Source organism: Tachysurus vachellii, chromosome 11 (assembly GCF_030014155.1).
Source record: "Tachysurus vachellii isolate PV-2020 chromosome 11, HZAU_Pvac_v1, whole genome shotgun sequence".
In the NCBI taxonomy this organism is placed as follows: Eukaryota; Metazoa; Chordata; class Actinopteri; order Siluriformes; family Bagridae; genus Tachysurus; species Tachysurus vachellii.
Genome location: NC_083470.1, coordinates 10,741,980 through 10,762,076, shown reverse-complemented (window position 1 = coordinate 10,762,076; position 20,097 = coordinate 10,741,980). Strand labels below are relative to the sequence as shown.

General features: G+C 34.0%; 3 protein-coding genes across 14 annotated transcripts; 2 read left to right on the top strand and 1 right to left on the bottom strand.

The window, feature by feature from the left end:
* Positions 1–2,167: 2,167 nt before the first annotated feature.
* zgc:112962 (uncharacterized protein LOC548348 homolog) lies at positions 2,168–6,353 on the top strand. 4 transcript variants are annotated; one of them, XM_060881913.1, is made up of 9 exons: positions 2,168–2,423; positions 2,858–2,932; positions 3,372–3,437; positions 3,696–3,752; positions 3,904–4,008; positions 4,246–4,305; positions 4,409–4,561; positions 4,945–5,019; positions 5,160–6,353. In XM_060881913.1, the coding sequence occupies exons 2-9, from the start codon at positions 2,926–2,928 to the stop codon at positions 5,927–5,929; spliced, it is 1,293 nt and encodes a 430-aa protein (XP_060737896.1). In that variant the 5' UTR covers positions 2,168–2,423; positions 2,858–2,925; the 3' UTR covers positions 5,930–6,353. The 4 variants fall into 4 exon arrangements, with proteins under 4 accessions (XP_060737896.1, XP_060737895.1, XP_060737893.1 ...); XM_060881912.1 differs by having other exon boundaries at positions 2,169–2,423; positions 4,246–4,314; positions 4,415–4,561; XM_060881910.1 differs by having other exon boundaries at positions 2,170–2,423; positions 4,246–4,314.
* Positions 6,354–7,202: 849 nt separating this feature from the next.
* Positions 7,203–12,129, top strand: si:dkeyp-82a1.6 (torsin-1A-interacting protein 2). Of its 3 annotated transcripts, none has more exons than XM_060881717.1 (8): positions 7,203–7,374; positions 7,781–7,873; positions 9,060–9,224; positions 9,334–9,516; positions 9,652–9,768; positions 10,359–10,481; positions 10,550–10,600; positions 10,715–12,129. In XM_060881717.1, exons 1-8 carry the CDS (start codon positions 7,305–7,307, stop codon positions 11,500–11,502), a joined length of 1,590 nt encoding a protein of 529 aa, XP_060737700.1. In that variant the 5' UTR covers positions 7,203–7,304; the 3' UTR covers positions 11,503–12,129. The 3 variants fall into 3 exon arrangements, with proteins under 3 accessions (XP_060737700.1, XP_060737699.1, XP_060737701.1); XM_060881716.1 differs by having other exon boundaries at positions 7,778–7,873; XM_060881718.1 differs by lacking the exon at positions 10,550–10,600 and having other exon boundaries at positions 7,778–7,873.
* A 455-nt stretch (positions 12,130–12,584) lies between these two features.
* LOC132854096 (uncharacterized) lies at positions 12,585–20,025 on the bottom strand. 7 transcript variants are annotated; one of them, XM_060882255.1, is made up of 16 exons: positions 19,944–20,025; positions 19,536–19,752; positions 19,014–19,153; positions 18,546–18,634; positions 18,340–18,452; positions 18,032–18,100; positions 17,724–17,792; positions 17,419–17,484; positions 17,111–17,179; positions 16,505–16,533; positions 14,435–14,530; positions 14,244–14,312; positions 13,891–13,982; positions 13,662–13,720; positions 13,303–13,478; positions 12,585–13,029 (listed from the first exon to the last, which is right to left on the bottom strand). In XM_060882255.1, exons 2-16 carry the CDS (start codon positions 19,750–19,752, stop codon positions 12,937–12,939), a joined length of 1,446 nt encoding a protein of 481 aa, XP_060738238.1. In that variant the 5' UTR covers positions 19,944–20,025; the 3' UTR covers positions 12,585–12,936. The 7 variants fall into 7 exon arrangements, with proteins under 7 accessions (XP_060738238.1, XP_060738239.1, XP_060738240.1 ...); XM_060882256.1 differs by lacking the exon at positions 17,419–17,484; XM_060882257.1 differs by lacking the exon at positions 17,724–17,792.
* Positions 20,026–20,097: the final 72 nt, after the last annotated feature.

Genomic DNA, 20,097 nt, shown 5'->3' with positions numbered 1-20,097 from the left:
GTCTGAGGAATACATCCCTGCCCTACAGAGGGTTAAAAAAGAATCAGAAGATGGCCACCTCCAGCTTTCTTGATCTGCTAAACCCTGCTTAGAAAAGGGAACCATTTTGTTTCGTATGATGTGAGGAATCTCAGCAAAATGCATCAATGTCCCAACCATACAAACAACAGTCACGTGATTACATCATGGGTTTATCAAGTTTCCATACAATGACTAACAATACAACAACATGCAGTGATATTTATCATATGTCCATAACTACACTAAAAACTAAATAGTATACAATGTATATTAAAAGGTTACACAACACTAAATTTGTAAAGGAATAAAGTAAATAAATAAATAAAAAGTATTATAAAGTAAATGAAACAGAATTTTTTTTCCATGTGAAAGTACAATGTATTGTACATTGAATTAAATGAAAGATAATCAAATTGAAAGGAAAATAAAATAAGTTACAATAACCTAGTTTCATGCCTGTGGACAGTATAGTACAGTATGTAGACTTTTATAATTGGGGTTGGGCCTGTATTACCATATAGCTGTCATCAATTAAATTATTAGCCCCAAATCAATATCAGCTGTTGGTGTAGGATTTCCTTCATATTTTCCTGGTATCATCTGACTGCTGAAGCCCACTTGCTAAACGGTATCGATCAGGAGAGAGTTATTAAAGAATTTTCAAAATAGTTGATGTACTATGGAACACTGCAAAGGCCATCATCAACAAATAGTGAAAATGGATCACTACAGTGACATCAACAAATAGTGAAAATGGATCACTACAGTGACATCAACAAATAGTGAAAATGGATCACTACAGTGACATCAACAAAAAAAAAGTTCCTCCAAATTTAAAAAAGGACGAGACAAAAATTTCACAGGGAGGCTGCCATTAGACCTACAGCAGCAATAAAACAGCTGCATTAGTATGACAGGTGATTATTCTCTGCATGTGACCATGATCTCTCGTATATGTACACAAAAAATTTATGTATCTCACAAAAAATACAATCTCAAAGGAATGTATTATGTATTATTAATGTCATCTACTAAGCTGAAGATGAAACCAATTTTCACCTTTCACCATACATTTAAATTCACAAACAATTACAAGAACACTTTGAATGAACCTGAGAACAAACCTGAAACCAACTAAACATTTTGGGGCTTTCTGAAGCTATCCGTGCACATGAGATTTGATGGATCTAGAATGTTTTTACAAGAATGTATTATTATTTTTATAATTTTGATGTTTTTAAATACATCTACATTAACATTTACGCCCTTATCCAGAGCGACGAACAATAGTGCTTTTAACTCTCTATCGATGAATACGTCAACCTAAAAATTGTTCAGGTTTTTTTTTTAAACATACATAACAAACAAGGGAAAAAGTGCTAGTTAAAGTATTTCAGGAATTTTACTTAATAATACTTTCTCACATCCATTGTAGTTACGATAAACATATATTATCGTAAAATATTTAGCAGAAACATGGAAGTAGGTTGCAAATCTGTTCCAATGAAACTACTTTAAGTTTATTTAGGCATCTGTAGGGCCATGAAAACAAACAAAGCTATAACCTGTCATATATATAGTCATATTCTGAGCTCAAGTAAAATATAAAAATAAAAATCACAGATTATAATTCATGGTATTATTAAAATGTTTCGTTTCATTTTTTTTAATCACAAAAAGCTTTTATGTACATCATTTCATCTGCAAATTTTTACAACTTGAATTTGTCTTGAATTTCTTTAATATGACTGGAGACACTGAAATAAGATAAGACTAAGATAAACTACAGATTTAAAACAGAGGCCCTTTTATTGCAAGATTTCCAACTGTTCCATGCATTTTGTTATAACTTCATTTTTCATCATTTTAACTGCTAGTGTGTTTTATATCCATTACCTGTATATTTAAAATACAACTTAAACACTATTATTTTAGTATCTGTAGTGAGAGTGATTTGTGTTAGAGCAAAGCTGAATAATGTTGTTCGTGTAGAAAACTGTAATTATTGTTTAATGTTTATTTTCTTCAATCACTTCGTCGTTTCTCCTGAACAACAAAATACATGTAAAGTTTCAAAACAGAACAATGAAAACAACAAGGGTCTAAATGATGGGAAACAAGGGTCTAAATAATAGGTTCCGCCTGTTTGGGTAGACCTATACATAGGACATTTTTAAGCCCGTGGCTCCGTCAAACAAGTGGATTAGTATGAGAAATAATAATGCGATAGATAATAGCTTGTTTAAAACGACGGGAAACCTTTGTAACCTCCGGTTTGCTGTCAATCCGGAACGGAATTCGCCCCGACCAACATCATCACAATGACGTCACGTTTTTGTTAGTTTCAGACAAAACTGGATGTAATCTCTGCTAAACTATTAATGTAGGAACAAATGGACTCGGTGAGTGTAGTAATCTTTTTTTAATCTGTTTATATCTTATCATTGACATTCAGAAAACGCTCCTAAGCAGAACTAAAGTAAAGTGTCATGTAAACGAGCTAACGCTAGCTCTGGGAACTTAGCTGTAGAAGCACAAAGTTTACACAACGTTACATTATCGATAACAATCCTACTGAATTAAAGAAACATGTTTACACCAAATGTATTTTAGTCATTTTTTTAATGATATAAATGAAGCTAAATCGCTTAAGATTAATTTCATGGTATTATTGTTGTTATATTTACAATATGAATTAGGTCGGTTTTGTGTGTGTACTTTCTTTAGTGTTCACAATGTTTAGTTACGGTTTGTTATCTCAGACAAGAGGTAATAACGTTAACACACCGCTGTTCATTGTTATGTTTGTATTTGGGGTTTGTTTTTGTTTAAGCAGCTACACAGATTGACACTGAACTGACTCCAGACTCCTCTCTTTAACAATTGGATTGTGCTGAAAAAAAAATGGATGGTAATTACTTGTGCATTTTCCTCTTTCTCTATTGTATTATCACTAGAATCATTGTTAGTGTTTCCCAACACTGTGTATTCATTTTTACTTCACTTTCTGTATTTGGCAATTTTTTCATTCAGCATTCTCACTTGTCTGTAAACAGTAAATATAACATTTAAGCCACATGGAAAGTCTGTGTCTAAGATATATCCGTCTTTTCTTATTTTTAAAGTAACCTGAAAGGTTACTATAAATATAAATTGCTAGAAAAAAGAAATAAATACAAGTTTAGATTTATATATACTGTTACTTATTGTGTGTCAGTAAGTATACGAATTGCCCCAGGACTTATTTTTTTATTTAATGAAGTTATCTTTGGGATCACAGTTTTTCTGTGTTTGCATTTGTAAATACTGAAACAATTGGTTTCAAACGTACTGAATTTTTTGTATGGAAGGGGATACGAAACAGCCCTTGGTGGATGACAAAAGAGAGTGTAATCTACCAAAGAAAATAAAACAAGGTACCTAGCTTTTATCTATTACTAAATACTCTAGGTTTGATATATATTTAGCAAAATCAAGATTTAAAATCTTTCCAGGTTCTCAAGTAGCCTGTCATGTTTGATTTATTTTAGCTCCCTCTGCATTATATAGTATTAAAATGTAAATCATTGCGTTTGTTTTTACACTCTTACACTTAACTTTCACTTAAGCTAGTTAGCTTTCTTTAATATCTAGTTGTGGTATTAAGAATTGAATTATATCTGTCTATTTGATAGGTGGAGATGCAGCCAGTTGCAATTCTGATAAAGAAGAAGAGTGTTACACAGATGATGGTGATGAAAATAATTTTTCTATTCAATTTGCATTAATTGAATCCACACCATAATCATCATTGTCATCATCGTTATTAACGTCATAACCAGAAAAATAGAATGCTATCAGAAAAAATGTATTATCAATTTTTTTATCATTTGCAATTTACAGGAGTAGATGAAGTCGTAGATGAAAGGAGTCCAAACAAGAACAGTGGTGATGCATCTTCAGAAATAAACCAGAGAGTGAAGCGCTTACAAAAGAAGCATGTTAAAAGTATATACTATTGAATCTGTTGTTGTACTTAATATGTGTGGGTTTGTTTGTATGATGATAAGCCACATTATTTATGAGCAGGCTAGAACCAGCATCTTGTTTGTCCTGTCCTCTACATGCATTTGCAGACTATAATTAAGCATAGAAACCTAATACATTTCAAGTTTTTGGATTTTTGCTGTTCTGTCTTTAAATCCATTTTTAAAATAATAACCTTATGTTGCATCTTTAATGTAGGATTGGACACTGAGCAACCTAAAGACACTGACACAAGAGTCTATAACCAACAGAAGGAGAGTAAGAAAGGTGTTTACCTTGTGCATGATTACTGAACATAGAGGGTCTACACATTTCACATTTCAAACTGTGATATGGATTTTAAATACATTTTACTTGATAGATACAGAAGAAGCCAGTGCTCAGTCTGATGAGGAAAGAAAGGCTTGTGACACATCAGTTGGAAAATGCATCAAAGTCAAGAATGAAAACAATGACGTGCAACCTGCTGGTGATGGCCCAAGACAGAGAATATCCAATAAGAAAAAAAACCTAGGTAGTGTATTATTGAATATATGTACAGTGTGTATATTACAGTTGTGGTCATAACTTTTCTTATTATTCTATTCTTTTCAGAATCTGCAAAGTGTTAATCATTTAAAATAATTAAATATAATGAATTAAATGTAATTATTTAAACGGATTAAATATATTTTACTCCATTCCCAGAAGAAAATTTGCAACAAACATCCTGTTCAAACGTGTTGTCTCTGGCTCTTAATGAAGCCTGTATTGGACCTTTTGTAATAGTTGTGTATGAGTCCATCAATTGCCCTAAAGATTGTGAGATGGGTGAATAGATTATTTTGTCTTGTGGATTATTTGTTACATTTGTTAGCACCCATGATAGATGGTTGATTTTATGCATTTGTACTATAGCACATCTGGGCAAAGGTGACATTCCTGACCATGATGCTGAAACGAAAAGGAGCTCAGTTGCTGCTGATACTTTCAGTAAGTATTATTTTTAACATGATCTTATGGTCAGTAACTTGGTATCTTAAGAAAACCAAACAAATTATTTGGAAGCAACATAATTTTTTTAAATATTGCATTTCTGCTGTTACAGACATATTGTTTTCTCTCATACACAGGTTGGTATATATTACTTGCAATATTACTTTCTCTACTTGCTCTTGTGGTTTTGATTTTTTGGTTTGTGAGAACCTCATCTCCCCCTGTGGAAAAAGAGTTTACCTTGCTGGAGATATTTTATCAAGAAATGGACAAGGTGCAAGAAAGTTTCCCCAACCAGCACCGTGAAGTTTGGCGAAGAAGCAGAATCCATCTAAAGGAACATCTCAATCTGACTAATCCAACTGAACCAGTGAGTCTCATCTTAACCTCTGGTCGTGAGGCTGAGAAGACTCTGGGCTGTCTGGCTCAACGGTTAGCTGCAGCATTTTCTAATGCTGTTAACTCCTCAGTCCTGGGTATTGATGGAACCAGCAAAAGTGCACAAAACAGTGACGATGTTAAGTTGGACATTGATAAAACACTGAAAGAGGCCTTTGAGAGCGGTACACAGGCAGCGGTTATTCACCGTTTTGAAGAGCTTCCTCCTGGATCTACACTCATCTTCTACCGCTATTGTGATCATGAGAATTCTGCCTTTAAGAAAGTCTTTTTGGCTTTCACTGTCATGCTACAGGAAGAGATGGCTTTTCCACCTAATGTCAGTCTGGGAATGGTGGAGGAGATGGTGCAAGAGTACTTAAAAGAGAAGTTTGTCTCTTCTGACAGGACTGTTGAGTTTAACAAGATGGATTTAGACAAGCTAAGTGGGCTCTGGAGTAGAATCTCTCATCTCATCCTACCTGTAGCTGCAGAGCAGAAGATCGAACAGAATGGATGTCAAACATAAAGGTGACTTTCTGTGAACTGAACTAAAGACTTATTATATTAAGTTCACGTGTGTGTGTGTGTGTGTGAGATAGTGAGACTGATAATACTTGAATTCATTTATGAATATTCATTAAGGTGACAGGTTAAGGTTCATCTATAATTCTTAATGATGTAATTAAAATATCTGTCAATAGAAATCTTGCAAAGGATCTAACAATTTTTTCGCTTCTACATTTTTCTACACAGCTCATTTAATTTCAATCTCAGAATGCATATGTAGTTAGGAGTTAGGAGCATGAGGACAGGAGCATTATTGAGTGAGCTCAATAACTTACAAATGGCACTGAAATGTAAATGGACTTGTAAATGTTTTGAGCAGTCTTTATATGTAAAATGACATGAATATATTTGAAATAAAGAAACATTTTAATTGTTTAATTCAATTATTGATTTTGTTTTGCAGGCTAAATAAATAAATGCAACTTTTTATTTTACAATATATGCCAAAATATGCAATTTATATTGTAAACATAAATTTTATTTGCAATATATTACAATATAATTTCTAAATAAATGACTGATTATTGCATCCAGACATTTCAAACTGTTACACTATAGTTTCTCACAACTCTGTTATGATGTCTTGATGCCAGAAATTAGAAATATCCAGATACTGTATTTATGCTGTACGTCTGTTCTTTTTCTAAGTAAAGCAATTAAAGAATGAGTTATATGAGGTAGGTATGTTTCAACATGTGAATTTAATATCTAAACATATAACCTATAAACTCTACCGTGCAAAGTATGTAATATAAGGCAGTGTTTCTCAAAGTATAGTCTGTGATTTATTTTATTTTTTTTTCAGATTGTTACAAGGGTGGAACTCTCAACCCACCTTTAACATCGTTAGTATATTTAGAATTAAATTTGTATAGTTATCCTGTTTGACTGGACTCTAATCAAATCTAAGCAATAACTGAAAAAAATTAACTCAAGCAATATAATACAACTATAACTCAAGCTATAGCTATAACTAGTTATAACCTATAACTCAAGCAACTTAGACAAACAGTCCCATTATATTAACAGTATTAGAACAGCAAGGTACTGGTCCAGTATTAATATACAGTGTATACTAGTTCAGTACGTGGTATACAGTATATATAGTTGCAGTATTTATTAGGTTATATACTATATTAGTTTCTTTAGGCAATTTGTAATGCATCTCTTCGTTCTGGTGTCTAGCGGATGTTGTTTCCGGAAATGACTGGTGTTCACACAAACGTGTCCTCCAGAAAACATTTCTCAGTTCCCTTTCACCAGTAGTGAGTTGTGTCGGATGGAGTTAAAGTTTTATTTTTAAAAAAAGAAAATCCTGATTTCATGTGAATCAAATGGACCGCGTCGATGTGAAAAGAGACGGAACTAATTCAAGAAGAAGCACCAGACAATCGCTGAGTAAAGGTTTGTCTATACAGAGTTTAAACCGAATTATCATGGACCGTCGTTAGCTTTTTTTTTTTTTTTTTAGCTCGCTTGTAGTTTGTACATGTATGTGAACTTCATGTATGGACGGATCTACTACCTAATAAAGTGATAGATTTGGTAAATATGTGTATCGAATGGTTGGTCTTCATAGATTTAACTGTGCTTAGATACTCATTACACATTAGAAAGCAGTATGAAAAGGATCAGGAGCTAAAAACGAGCCGAATTAATGACAAACCAAAGTTACTTTCGTTTTGTGCGTTATCGCAAAGCTAAAGGGAAACGTGTACAGATCAAACAATTAAACTACTGTTACTGTTGTTTAAAATGAGTAAACAGACACTGGGAAGGAATAAACATTAGACGTTTTTGTGTTTAGTAGTTTTTCCCGTTGACCTGAGACCTAGAGGAGCTCTGAAGAGGAGGAGAGACATCACAGCTCTGACCAGCACTGAGGAGTCGAAAACAGAAGAAGGTTGTGTCATGTGTCAAAAGCTTTTAGATAGAATTTCCTGACTCTGTGCTTGTTGATCCAACACACTAATCAGATCAGATCTAATGTATGCTTACCTGCTATGTAGCTTTTAATCATGTAATCACCCACTTTGTAGGTGTACAGACAGGTTTCTGACTGTATTGGCTATTGACATATGGGCCCTCTAAAGCTTCCCATAATGTAGGGCGTCTTTTAATGCTGACTTTTATTCTATATTTGTATTCTAAGAAAATAAAAATCACATTTGTCATAATTATTGCTCCTAAATAATGTCAAAAAGTGTGATTATATGGTCACTGAACTGTTTTTTTTTGTGTTTATTTGGACTTTTGTTTCAAATCATAGTATTATGATATTTGACAATAGGAGCCACTTTTTTACTTTGATTCATGGGAGTCATGATGCCACATTTCCTAATCCAGTTTCCAGGGCCTTAAATAATTACCCATAACTTCACTGATGTTCACAATACTTAACAATGGGAATTAGGTTCTTTTTGTATAAACATCCTTTGTCTTATATCAAATGCATTTTTTTCTGTGCCTGAAGTCCTGTTCTTTCTATAGTAACCCTATAGTAATAGTTCTAGCTAAAGAACGTTAAGAATAATATACTTGATATTGCATCAAAAATATAATTTAGCAAACTCCAGGTGCTTGTAATTGTAAAAAGAAAGCTTTTCTTCTAATACTTTGAGAAGAACAGTTTGTTACAATGATACATAGCAATTTCTGCAAATCTTCCAACAACCATCATCCTCACTGTGTGTGGGGACAAAATACACTTTAGTCCTCTGCCAGGCAGGCTATATGAGTGGGAATTGGAATTTTCATTGTGGGCACGGTGGTTTAGTGTGGCTTAAAAATTGTCCCTAGTGTGTGATTGTGTGAGTGAATGAGAGTATGTGTGTGCCCTGCGATGGGTTGGCACTCCGTCCAGGGTGTATCCTTTTTTGTAAATGTATTAAAATAAATTGACATTAATGAAAGGTTAGTATCAGCAATACCCTAAGCTAATTGACCTCAAAGACCTTATTTCCTGTCCTAATTTTCTTTTCTTTATCAGTAGTCCCAATAGTGTGTCTGGTGTTTGCTTTCTCCTAGTGAGTGTATGTTCTACATTACATGTATTGTATAATATTAAATATATTACAAATTTCCAACAGAATCTCCTGATAAGATCGCAAAGGTTCAGGTGGAGAAAGATGCAGGAGACGGACATCAGAATGGGGACCAAACTAATATGGTGGAAATGGATGTGGAAGAATCTGAAGATCAGAACCAAGACATGAGTTCAGAGGATGAAAGTGGAAATGAGGCAGCCATGAAGAGTGAGTTTCAATACTTTGTTATATCCAGATTGAGTTAAATCATTCAGAAACTTGTTGGAGAGTTACTGAGAGGTAGCGATCAAACTCACTGTCTGTGTGTCTGTGCCAGCAAAACCTCCCATCCAAGAAGAAAGAGTCATCAAAACACTGCGTGTGGAGAATCTGGAAACAGAGGAGATGAAGATATTTCTGCTGCGGCAAAGAAAAACAAATCAAAAGTCACAGGCAACAGAGCCTTCCAAACTGACAGGATGTGGAGACACAGTTCTTGGTTCTCAGATTTTATCAAGAGGTTTGTCAACATTCTCTTTTTGAGATATAACTTATACATATTTATTTTTGTAAGGCTGACCTATGATTGCTCCCTAATCATATTTCTATTCAGTATTTCATTTATGTTTCTTATTGCATTTGGTTTTCACCACAGAACCCTCCAGAACAGGCTCTTCTTCTGTCAAACTCAAACCCCTGGAGAACAAAGACATTTTAACTGTAAGGAGCAGCATAAGAGAGTATCGATACAAAATGGAGGAGAAAGCAAGAGGTCAGAAATACACTGCATTTAGACAATAGTGTCACTAATCTCACTCCCAGTTTATAATGATCACAACTATCCTAGCTTGCAGACATGTAATATAATGTGTTTTTTGTTTTCTTTGTGTTGTCTATTTTTGTGCATAATAATGCACTATATCCTTATAATTTTACACATTACTGTGTTTACCTTTAATTAATTAATTGTTTAAACACAAATAAACATGAAACACTAATAACAGTAAGTGTGTATTTTCCTTTTTTCCACCATGCACAGTCGAATAAGAGCTAGGTAGGAGCTGAAGTTGGGACAATAGAGAATAGACATAACATAATCCCAAACTCTTCCTAACTCTCGAATGATCTAATGAATTTACTGGAGAGAGACATTTGGATTTTGTTACTTTAAAGCATAGTAATTAATCTTGCGTAAATTTGTTCAACATTTCAATTTAGTCTTTAATGTATGTGTTAGGAACTTTCATGTGCACACATTTTTTGTGTGCTTGTGTGAATGCAGGGAAAGCACTTTAATTTCACATATTTTTGTAGTATTTTCTTTTCTTTATCATGCGTGCTCTTCATTTTCTTTTACTGTAGGTGATTCTGAAGTGGATTTTAAGAGCAGGGACAGGTATCCATACAGGAAAGGTCACACAACACCCTCCCTCAAGACAAACAACATTCCTGCAGGAAAACAACCCCTACGCCATACAAAGACAGGTATCATCTCATCTCTCAGCTTTGTTTGAGTGCAAATAGAAATTTAAAATTTTCTCTCTTCTTTGTAGAAGTAAGGAAAAAAGTTATGACAAAGACAGGTATAGCTTCATCCTCAAGAGGTATTACCTTCATTCCACACAATCAAATACAGTTTGGCTTTTCAGTATCTTTGATGATGATGATGATGATGATGATGATGATGATGAAGTATCTGGTATTCTTTCTCTTTACAGCAGATGCATGGGGTGTATGCAGGTGGCTTCAGTGGGCTGTGTTCCTGATAGCCTCACTTGCCTTGGGTTTAATGGGTTATCAGCATTTTCCAACCTCATCAAGAATAATTGAACATCAAAACAGATTGTTGTACAGTGCAAATTTTGAAACCCACTTAGCTGAACTAAAGGCCCTATTCTCTAGTCAGCGACCAGAACTCTGGAAAAGGACTGAGATCCATCTTAAGAGCCACCTTAAACTGATTAATCCAACTGAACCAGTGAGTCTCATCCTAACTTCTGGTCATAATGCTGAGAAGACTTTGGGCTGTCTGGCACAAAATTTAGCTGCAGCCTTTTCCAGGACCTTCAACTCCTCAGTTCTGAGTATTGACGCAACCAGCAAAAGTGCACAAGACAGCGACCAGGTTAAGATGGACATTGATAAAACACTGAAAGAGGCCTTTGAGGGCGGTACCCAGGCAGCAGTAATCCACCGTTTTGAAGAGCTTCCTCCTGGATCTACACTCATCTTTTACCGCTATTGTGATCATGAGAATTCTGCCTTTAAGAAAGTCTTTTTGGTTTTCACTGTCATGCTCCCTGTTGCTGAACTAGACTTCAAGCTCTGTCTGAGTGCAGTGGAAGAGCAAGTTCAGGAGTACTTAAAAGGGAGGTTTGTCTCCTCTGACAAAACTGTTGAGTTTAACCAGATGGATGTAGACAAGCTAAGTGGGCTCTGGAGTAGAATCTCTCATCTCATCCTACCTGTAGCTGCAGAGCAGAAGATCGAACAGAATGGCTGTTGAGAGAGAGGATTCTAATAACTGAAGGTTTTCAAACCAGAGTTTTGCTAATTATCATGTAATTATTGTGATTGTGCAGCTAAATGGCTGGTGCTGTGCACTCTTAGCCAGGTTTTCCTTGACATCTGGAATATTATCTAATTGTCAAGACTCAATCTGTAAGTCTAGTTTTCTTCTAACATCTTGGACATATGCAACAAGATCTCTAGAAGGTCATGCACTTAATGTCATGGCACCGGTGTTGAAATAATGCCATGTTAAAAATTCTTTATTATAAAGTGTAAATATATTAATACTTTATGCAGTTTTGTCCAGCATTCCTTCTTCATTTCACTATACTTCCGATTTTTATTATTTCTCTAATATACTCTCTCCAAAATAGCTAGAGTCATCAGGAGTATGTACTGTACACAAAGCTCACATTCAACAGCAGTGCAGGTTTAAGAGTCAGCTCTTTGCACCAGCGGATGAACTGACCGAATTTATGTTGTGGATTTATTTTTCTAGTAGGTCATATTGAATGTACCACACGCCTTGATTAGTTTCGGCTGTAAGGTCACGCTTTGTTCTGGCTCAAAATTGTGCATTTCACTAAATATGTAAATATTAAAACTAGAATGTCTTTTTCTATTCGCTTGCTGAGTGTTTTTTTTTTTTTTTATCACTTTTTTATAAACTGAGAAAATGGCTTGTTATAATAAAGAGTCATGTGAGAATAAATCACTTTTTAATTGAAACAGATATGTAGTTCAAGGATAAAAAAAGCCTTTTTTTATGAGTAAACAATAAATCTTTAGAAAGCATCTACTATACTAGAATAACTCAGTTGAGAGATATTACATTTACATTTCTGGCATTTAGCAGACACCTTTATCCAGAGTGACTTACCTTTTTTTTTTTCTTCAATTTATACAACTGAGCAATTTTGGGTTAAAGGCCTTGCTCAGGGGCCCAGCAGTGGCACCTTGGTGGACCTACGATTCAAACTCATGACCTTTCCCTCAGTAGTCCCAACCCCTTAACCACTAGGCTACTACATCCCCATATATTACATTATAACAAGTGAAGACATATTCACTGATATGTGATTTTAGATATTTTACTGACCTTTTAAGAAAGTTAACTTGGCATTGTGAGTACAGAGTTAGTACAATGAGTGAGTTAGTATAATTCTTGCTAAACATCTGAGATTGTAGGTTTGTTGGACATGCAATCAAAATCTGATTGTATGTGCAACAAACTGGATTGCTATAGTCAAAAATTAGACAAAAGCATTTTAATAAAGAATAAGCAATAAAAGCAATAATATCTATTAATAGTGTACTGTTACTATTATTAGTATAGATCTTTGCATTTTCAGCACAACACATAAACACACAAAAAAAAAAATAAACAAAATAAAAGGGTAACAGTAAAATATCATGGACTGTTCAGGTATTAATCACACAAAAATAATGCTAATTCGAGTGCTATGGTAAATGCTATACTCATTAAACTAAAAATGACCAAGCAGCTACACCAGCAAGAAGCCTGTATAAAACACAAAAGCAAAAAAATTATACACCATAAACATGTTATTTCATGGCAGCATTTCAAAATTCAATATTAAAAGTAATGCTAAGTGTAATAAGGTAAGGGTTAGGGCTAACAAAATTATTCAAGTTTGCTATAAAGCAAACCATAAAGGCAAAATTTCACAGACTTTTATGTTTCTCCACAGAAAGAGCATTTTTTTTTTTTTTTTTGAATGTGGCATAAGCATGATTAAAAAATTCTGGAGTGGAAACAAAAAACTAGTCTTACCTTACAAATCTGTCTACTTGATGCAGTTTGGTGTTGGTTCTTTTGTTTTAGATTCCCATATATAAAAAATGCAAATGACATCAAGTGGCATGCTAAATAAACTCCCATCAATATGGAGGGCAAGATGCAGAAGTTTTTGGAGTAGAGCTCCACAAGACCAAAATATATCGCAGCAACTATTAAAAAAGCAAGGATGGGAATACCAGGAAGGTCAGAAGATAAATGGGACTGATCAAGAAATGGAATAACATCTCTGGATTGGAGTGAATAAATATATGTTTAAGGACCAAATTATATACTGTATGTAAGATAACTGTGCCATATATGGATTTCTGTAAGATTAAAAAAAGTATTCTTACTTGTAAAACATAGGTTTATGAATGCAACCACTTTGAGCACCCAAAGGAAAATCGTCCTTCTGAAATTTATAACAAAATATCTTTCTTTCATTCTTGGATAAAAAAAAAACACATGGATAAATATACAAAATAAGTAAAGACAGAGAAAAAAGTACATTTGGATGTACCTAAAATTCAAGTGTGCATAAACTGGCAGTGTCACTCTGAAACATTTTAAGGAAACACTCACAATTTATGGCTTGGTCTACAGAGAAAGAATATTAGAATGGTTTGGCCCAAGTTCAGACTCACTGCAGCTCCTGCCAGAATTTTGCCGACAACCTATACATGAACAGATTCAGGTATACACACAGGAAAATACACACACATGGAAAGAAGATTATTATACCTTCACAAAAATGAACACATAATTATTCCTTGTTTTTGGTTGCTGTACTCAGTACATCTATCATATATTTTAATAGTAATTGTTTAATGTTGATGTGGCAGATTAACAGAACATTAAGAATGCAGGTGAGGCTTAAAGAATCGACTAGAAGACACAAAATTATATGGAACACATTTCATAAATAACAATCTCACCTGTTTGGTGTGTATCACTGAGAGGATGAATGCAGACAGTGAAAATACCAAAGACAAAAATGATGTCACCTGTTAAAAAAAAATTGTATATCTGTGTATGCAAAATAATTATTTTACATGTAATAGAATCTATTTTACTATGTTTAAAGTAAAAATATTTAATGAATTTTATAGAGTATTATAGATTTTACCTTCATCCAAACACATACACTGGCTTTCAGTAGGAAAGGACTGCACACAACAAGCGAAAGATAACTGATCAAATGTTGAGATAGATATAATTCAGGCTAAGATAAAGACAGAGAGAAAAAGAGTAACACAAGTATTAACAAAGAAAACAAATATAAATAGACAACACACCGTATACACAAAAAAACTTTATCATTTTCTGTATTCATTTCTTAAATTGGGACATCCAGACAGTACAACAAAGGAATCCAGTAAGACCAGATGTGGAGTATTGTGCATTTATATTAACAAAGCCTGGTGTACAAACTCTATTGTTATTGGGAAATGCTGCTCAGTTAACCTTGAATTTATCATGGTTAAATGTAGACCCTTTTATCTCCAGCGGGAGTTTACCTCCACTATTGTTACCGCAGTATATATCCCCACAGATGCTAATGCCAAGCTTGCTATGAACAAACTTTATGCAGCCATTAGCAAACAACAGACTTCTCACCCAGAGGCTGCCTATATAGTTGCAGGTGATTTTAATCACTCAAACTTAAAGACATTGCTCACTAAATTTCAACATACTGACTGGAATACGTTTGCCTCTCAGGCTACTTGTGGCTTTCACATGGACATTGATACTTACACTTCCTCTGTGCTGGATTATATTAACACCACCATTGATATTGTGACAACCCAGAAACAGATTACCACATAGCCTAATCAGAAGCCATGGATGAACAAGGAAGTACAGCTCCTGCTGTAAACCAGTAACATTGCCTTCAGATCAGGTGATGCACAGGCCTACAACACATCCAGAACAAACCCGTGGAGAGGCATCAAAAAGGCCAAGCAATGCTACAAGGTAAAGGTAAAGGAATAATTCTCCAATTGCGACCCCAGGAGCATGTGGCAGGGCATCCAGGCCATCAGCGACTGTAAGCCCAGCAGCTTCCCCCATCAACCACAGACATCTCATTCTTGAACGAGCTAAATGAGTTTAATGCTTGCTTCAACAGTAACAACAGAGAGACGGCCACAAAAACCAGACCCTCTGAAACCCTCCAGCCCCTCACACTCACCTCCTCCAAAGTCTATGCTGAACTGGGCAATATCAAATCATGCAGGCTGCCGGACCAGATGGCATTTCTGGATGTGTGCTTAGACATGAGCAGAACAGCTTGCAGGGGTTTTTACGGACATCTTCAGCCAGTCCCTCACCTTAGCGACTGTGCCAACGTGCTTCAAGTCCACCTCCAATGTCCAGTGCCGAAACACTCCAACCCAATGTGCCTCAATGACTACCACCCAGTAGCACACATCATCATGATGTGCTTTGAGCGACTGGTCCTGGGACATCTAAAGAACTGCCTCCCACCCACATTAGACCCAAATAACAACACTTATGCACGAATGCTGTTTGTGCGCAAGTTCAGCACCAAATATGGGGTTTTAGGCATCAACACCTTCTTATAACACTGGGTTATGGATTTTCTGACCAACAGACCACAGCATGTCAGGTCAGGCCACATCTGCTCTGCCACTATTACCCTTAACACAGGTGTACCATAGGGCTGTGTACTAAGCCCATTCCTATATTTCCTCTTCACTCATGACTGCAAGTCTGTGCAGGAATCTAATTCCACAATCAAGTTTGCTGACGACACCACAGTGATTGGCCTCAACACCAACAATAAGCCTGCAGGAAAGAGGTACAGCATCTGGATGCATTGTGTGCTGACAACAACCTGCTCCTTATCACCAGCAAAACAAAGAAGCTCATCATAGACTTCAGGTGGGAGAAAAATTTTACATTTTTTGTTGTTGTTGATGTTATTATTTAATTGTTAAGTCCGATAGATATGCATTGAGATATACATGCAATAATCAGTTCATTCATGATCATCATAAAGGTGAAATTTTACCACATGCTATAATTGCTGGACATGCACAAGCAACAGGCAATGTGAAATCATCTAATATGTCAATTAATAAATCAATTAATTTGTAATTAAACGTGCAAAAATACTAAGACATATTTAGCAAAATTTGTGTAATGCAAATAAATCAAATATTAACACACATACCAAACCTTCTTTTGGAGCAGGTTTACTGTCTATATAAGCATAAAATTAGAGATGGCATTATTGAACCTTTTGGAAAGTAATGCACAATAACATAATTCTAAAAATGTATTACTTAAGTTGACTGTACAGTTCAAAATGTTTGTGTACCTGTGGCCAAAGTACATATTTTATTGATTTCTGAAGTGAAAAAGATTTTGAAAACAAACAAAATGTTTTTTATTTACTTAATTAATTGAATTTTAATTTTAATAAGAAATGCCATGGATACACAAATATTTGTGATACATTTTGCATTAAAATGGTTAATTATTAAAATTTTTAAATATTGTGTACTAAATTTTAAATATAATTTAAAATTTTTACCCTTACCATTTCAGTAATTATATAGCAAACCATTATCCTTCAATTATCCATCCAATCAATGATTTCTCATTAAATATATTTGTAAAAGAACATATAAAAACACAGCTGCTTGAAAAGTCTTCAGCTATATTTTGACTTTCCTACTGAGCAGCTTTTTATTATAAAAGTTATGGGTCTAGCAAGTGGCTAAGAATAATGTTATCCAGTAATTAGGTGTTGTAGGATTGTTCTGTATTAACACACCTGATGTTGATGTTGAGATCATTATGGAGGTAGTTGTTGTTGGTGGTGCCAGGGTTGTGGAAGGGACATCTTTAAAGAGCCAGAATATATTGATACACAATATCTAACCATTTCAATAATTCTATGGAAAATTATGCTTATTTTTATTTGTATCAATGCTATAATTATTGTTCTTAGAAATGTATTTCAGGTATAGATAAGCCAATCAATTATTTTTTTATTAAAGATATTTATAAAATAATAAATCAAAACACAGCTGCTAGAAACTTTTCAGCTATATTGTGTGGAATTGTTCTGTATTAACACACCTGAGGTTGATGTTGAAATCATTATGGAGGTAGTTGTTGGTGGTGCCAGGGTTGTGGAAGGGACATCTTTAAAGAGCCAGAATATATTGATACACAATATCTAACCATTTCAATAATTCTATGGAAAATTATGCTTATTTTTATTTGTATCAATGCTATAATTATTGTTCTTAGAAATGTATTTCAGGTATAGATAAGCCAATCAATTATTTTTTTATTAAAGATATTTATAAAATAATAAATCAAAACACAGCTGCTGGAAACTTTTCAGCTATATTGTGTGGAATTGTTCTGTATTAACACACCTGAGGTTGATGTTGAAATCATTATGGAGGTAGTTGTTGTTGGTGGTGCCAGGGTTGTGGAAGGGACATCTTTAAAGAGCCAGAATATATTGATACACAATATCTAACCATTTCAATAATTCTATGGAAAATTATGCTTATTTTTATTTGTATCAATGCTATAATTATTGTTCTTAGAAATGTATTTCAGGTATAGATAAGCCAATCAATTATTTTTTTATTAAAGATATTTATAAAATAATAAATCAAAACAAAGCTGCTAGAAACTTTTCAGCTATATTGTGTGGAATTGTTCTGTATTAACACACCTGAGGTTGATGTTGAGATCATTATGGAGGTAGTTGTTGTTGGTGGTGCCAGGGTTGTGGAAGGGACATCTTTAAAGAGCCAGAATATATTGATACACAATATCTAACCATTTCAATAATTCTACAGCAAATTATGCTTATTTTTATTTGTATCAATGCTATAATTATTGTTCTTAGAAATGTATTTCAGGTATAGATAAGCCAATCAATTATTTTTTTATTAAAGATATTTATAAAATAATAAATCAAAACACAGCTGCTAGAAACCTTTCAGCTATATTGTGTGGAATTGTTCTGTATTAACACACCTGAGGTTGATGTTGAGATTATTATGGTGGTAGTTGTTGTTGGTGGTGCCAGGGTTGTGGAAGGGACATCTTTAAAGAGCCAGAATATATTAAGATCCTTAACGAATGTAGCCCTGAAAAAGCACATAAATGACTGTAATCTTAACCTTTCTCTAAATTACTCAACTGTCTATTGTATCATGTTTATAACTAAACAGAGAAATAACCTGAAAAAATATATTCCACGTTCAGAAGCACTCCATATAACTTTTATTTCAGTCTTTTTTCTGTTATCTGTTTGTGTTACCGCTTTACCCTGGATAAAGACAGACATAGGTCATGAAGTAAGAACATAGGCCACATAAAAAACACAAAAGAAAGACACAATGTCCATATTATACTTTAACTATCTCTATTTCACTTAATGGCAGTCAAATTAAATACGTAAATGCATATTTTCTTTTTTCTGTACACAGTTATACACAATCATGTTTATGTCATACCTATACCTTAAATTTTAATCACAAAAAAATACAATAAATTGAAACAGATTAGTTGGTTACAGTTTATTAAATGAAGGACTTTGAAACCCAGAAAAGTGTTTGGATCACTACTGTAGGATTAGAATTTTAAAATTTGATCACATTGTTATTGTTTTGTTAAGCTAGAGGGAATATGAGAAAGACGAGTCTTACATTTGCACCATTACATTTTTGAAGTCTGGTGAGATCTGGGTTGGTCAAAACAAAAATCCCCTGAGGAGTTGTGTCCCCTGGTTTTCGTGCCTCCAACATAAAACCTTTGAATGTTTGATCTTTATCTGCGTTCAGTGTTACTTTAAATAGAAAAATAAGATACTTGATATAAATAAAACAGAAGATTAGAAACTATATTCACACAAGTCACACAAATCTTATGTTCCCAAGCATGACGCATTTTCAGTGTTTTTCTTTTTACACCACATATGTAGTATGCTGAAACAATTTTTTAATTGGGTGTTATCACCTTAAAATTTGCTCTTTATTCTGTAACGTATCTAGATCTTGTTATTATCTACTGAACCCTTGTTATATATATATATATATATATATATATATATATATATATATATATATATATATATATATATATATATATATATACACACACAACTTGAATTGCCAGGATATGCCTTAACGATAATAACTTTTCAATAGCAGTAAATACAAAACACCCACCATCAATGGGTTTTCCCACATCTTCAGGACCAATAGTGATATTATCTGGATCAACTTTAAAAGGCGGTTCAGTTTCCTGAGGCTGAATGTTGTAGTGATCAACTGCCATAGTCTGGCATATAACTGGAATATGATCAAAATTACCACTGCTGTAACATTTCACAAAATGTAATATGGATCCTCCTAAGTAAATAAAGATTATAACTTGGAGCTTCATCTGTAAAGCAAAGAAGCGTTACTAAGACATTACTTAGGTTACGTAGAGTTTTACATTAATTTAAAATTAAAACAATACTAAAATTTCCAATTGTGTATTAAAGGCATTCCTTTTAACATTAGAAAAAAAAGCAAGGTAATTTTCATCTAAACAAAACACCCAACACCCAAGTTTATATAAAAGCACACTACCTTAAATCAGAATCTCTTACTGTATGGTAGGAGTCTTCTTTTCTATTTCTGGATGTTTATCTGTAAGTTTGCTTGATACACCTCACACTTAATTATTTTTTAACCAGGGTGACTCCTCCTTTATCCAATGCTGGGCTGAGCTCATAAATTTCTG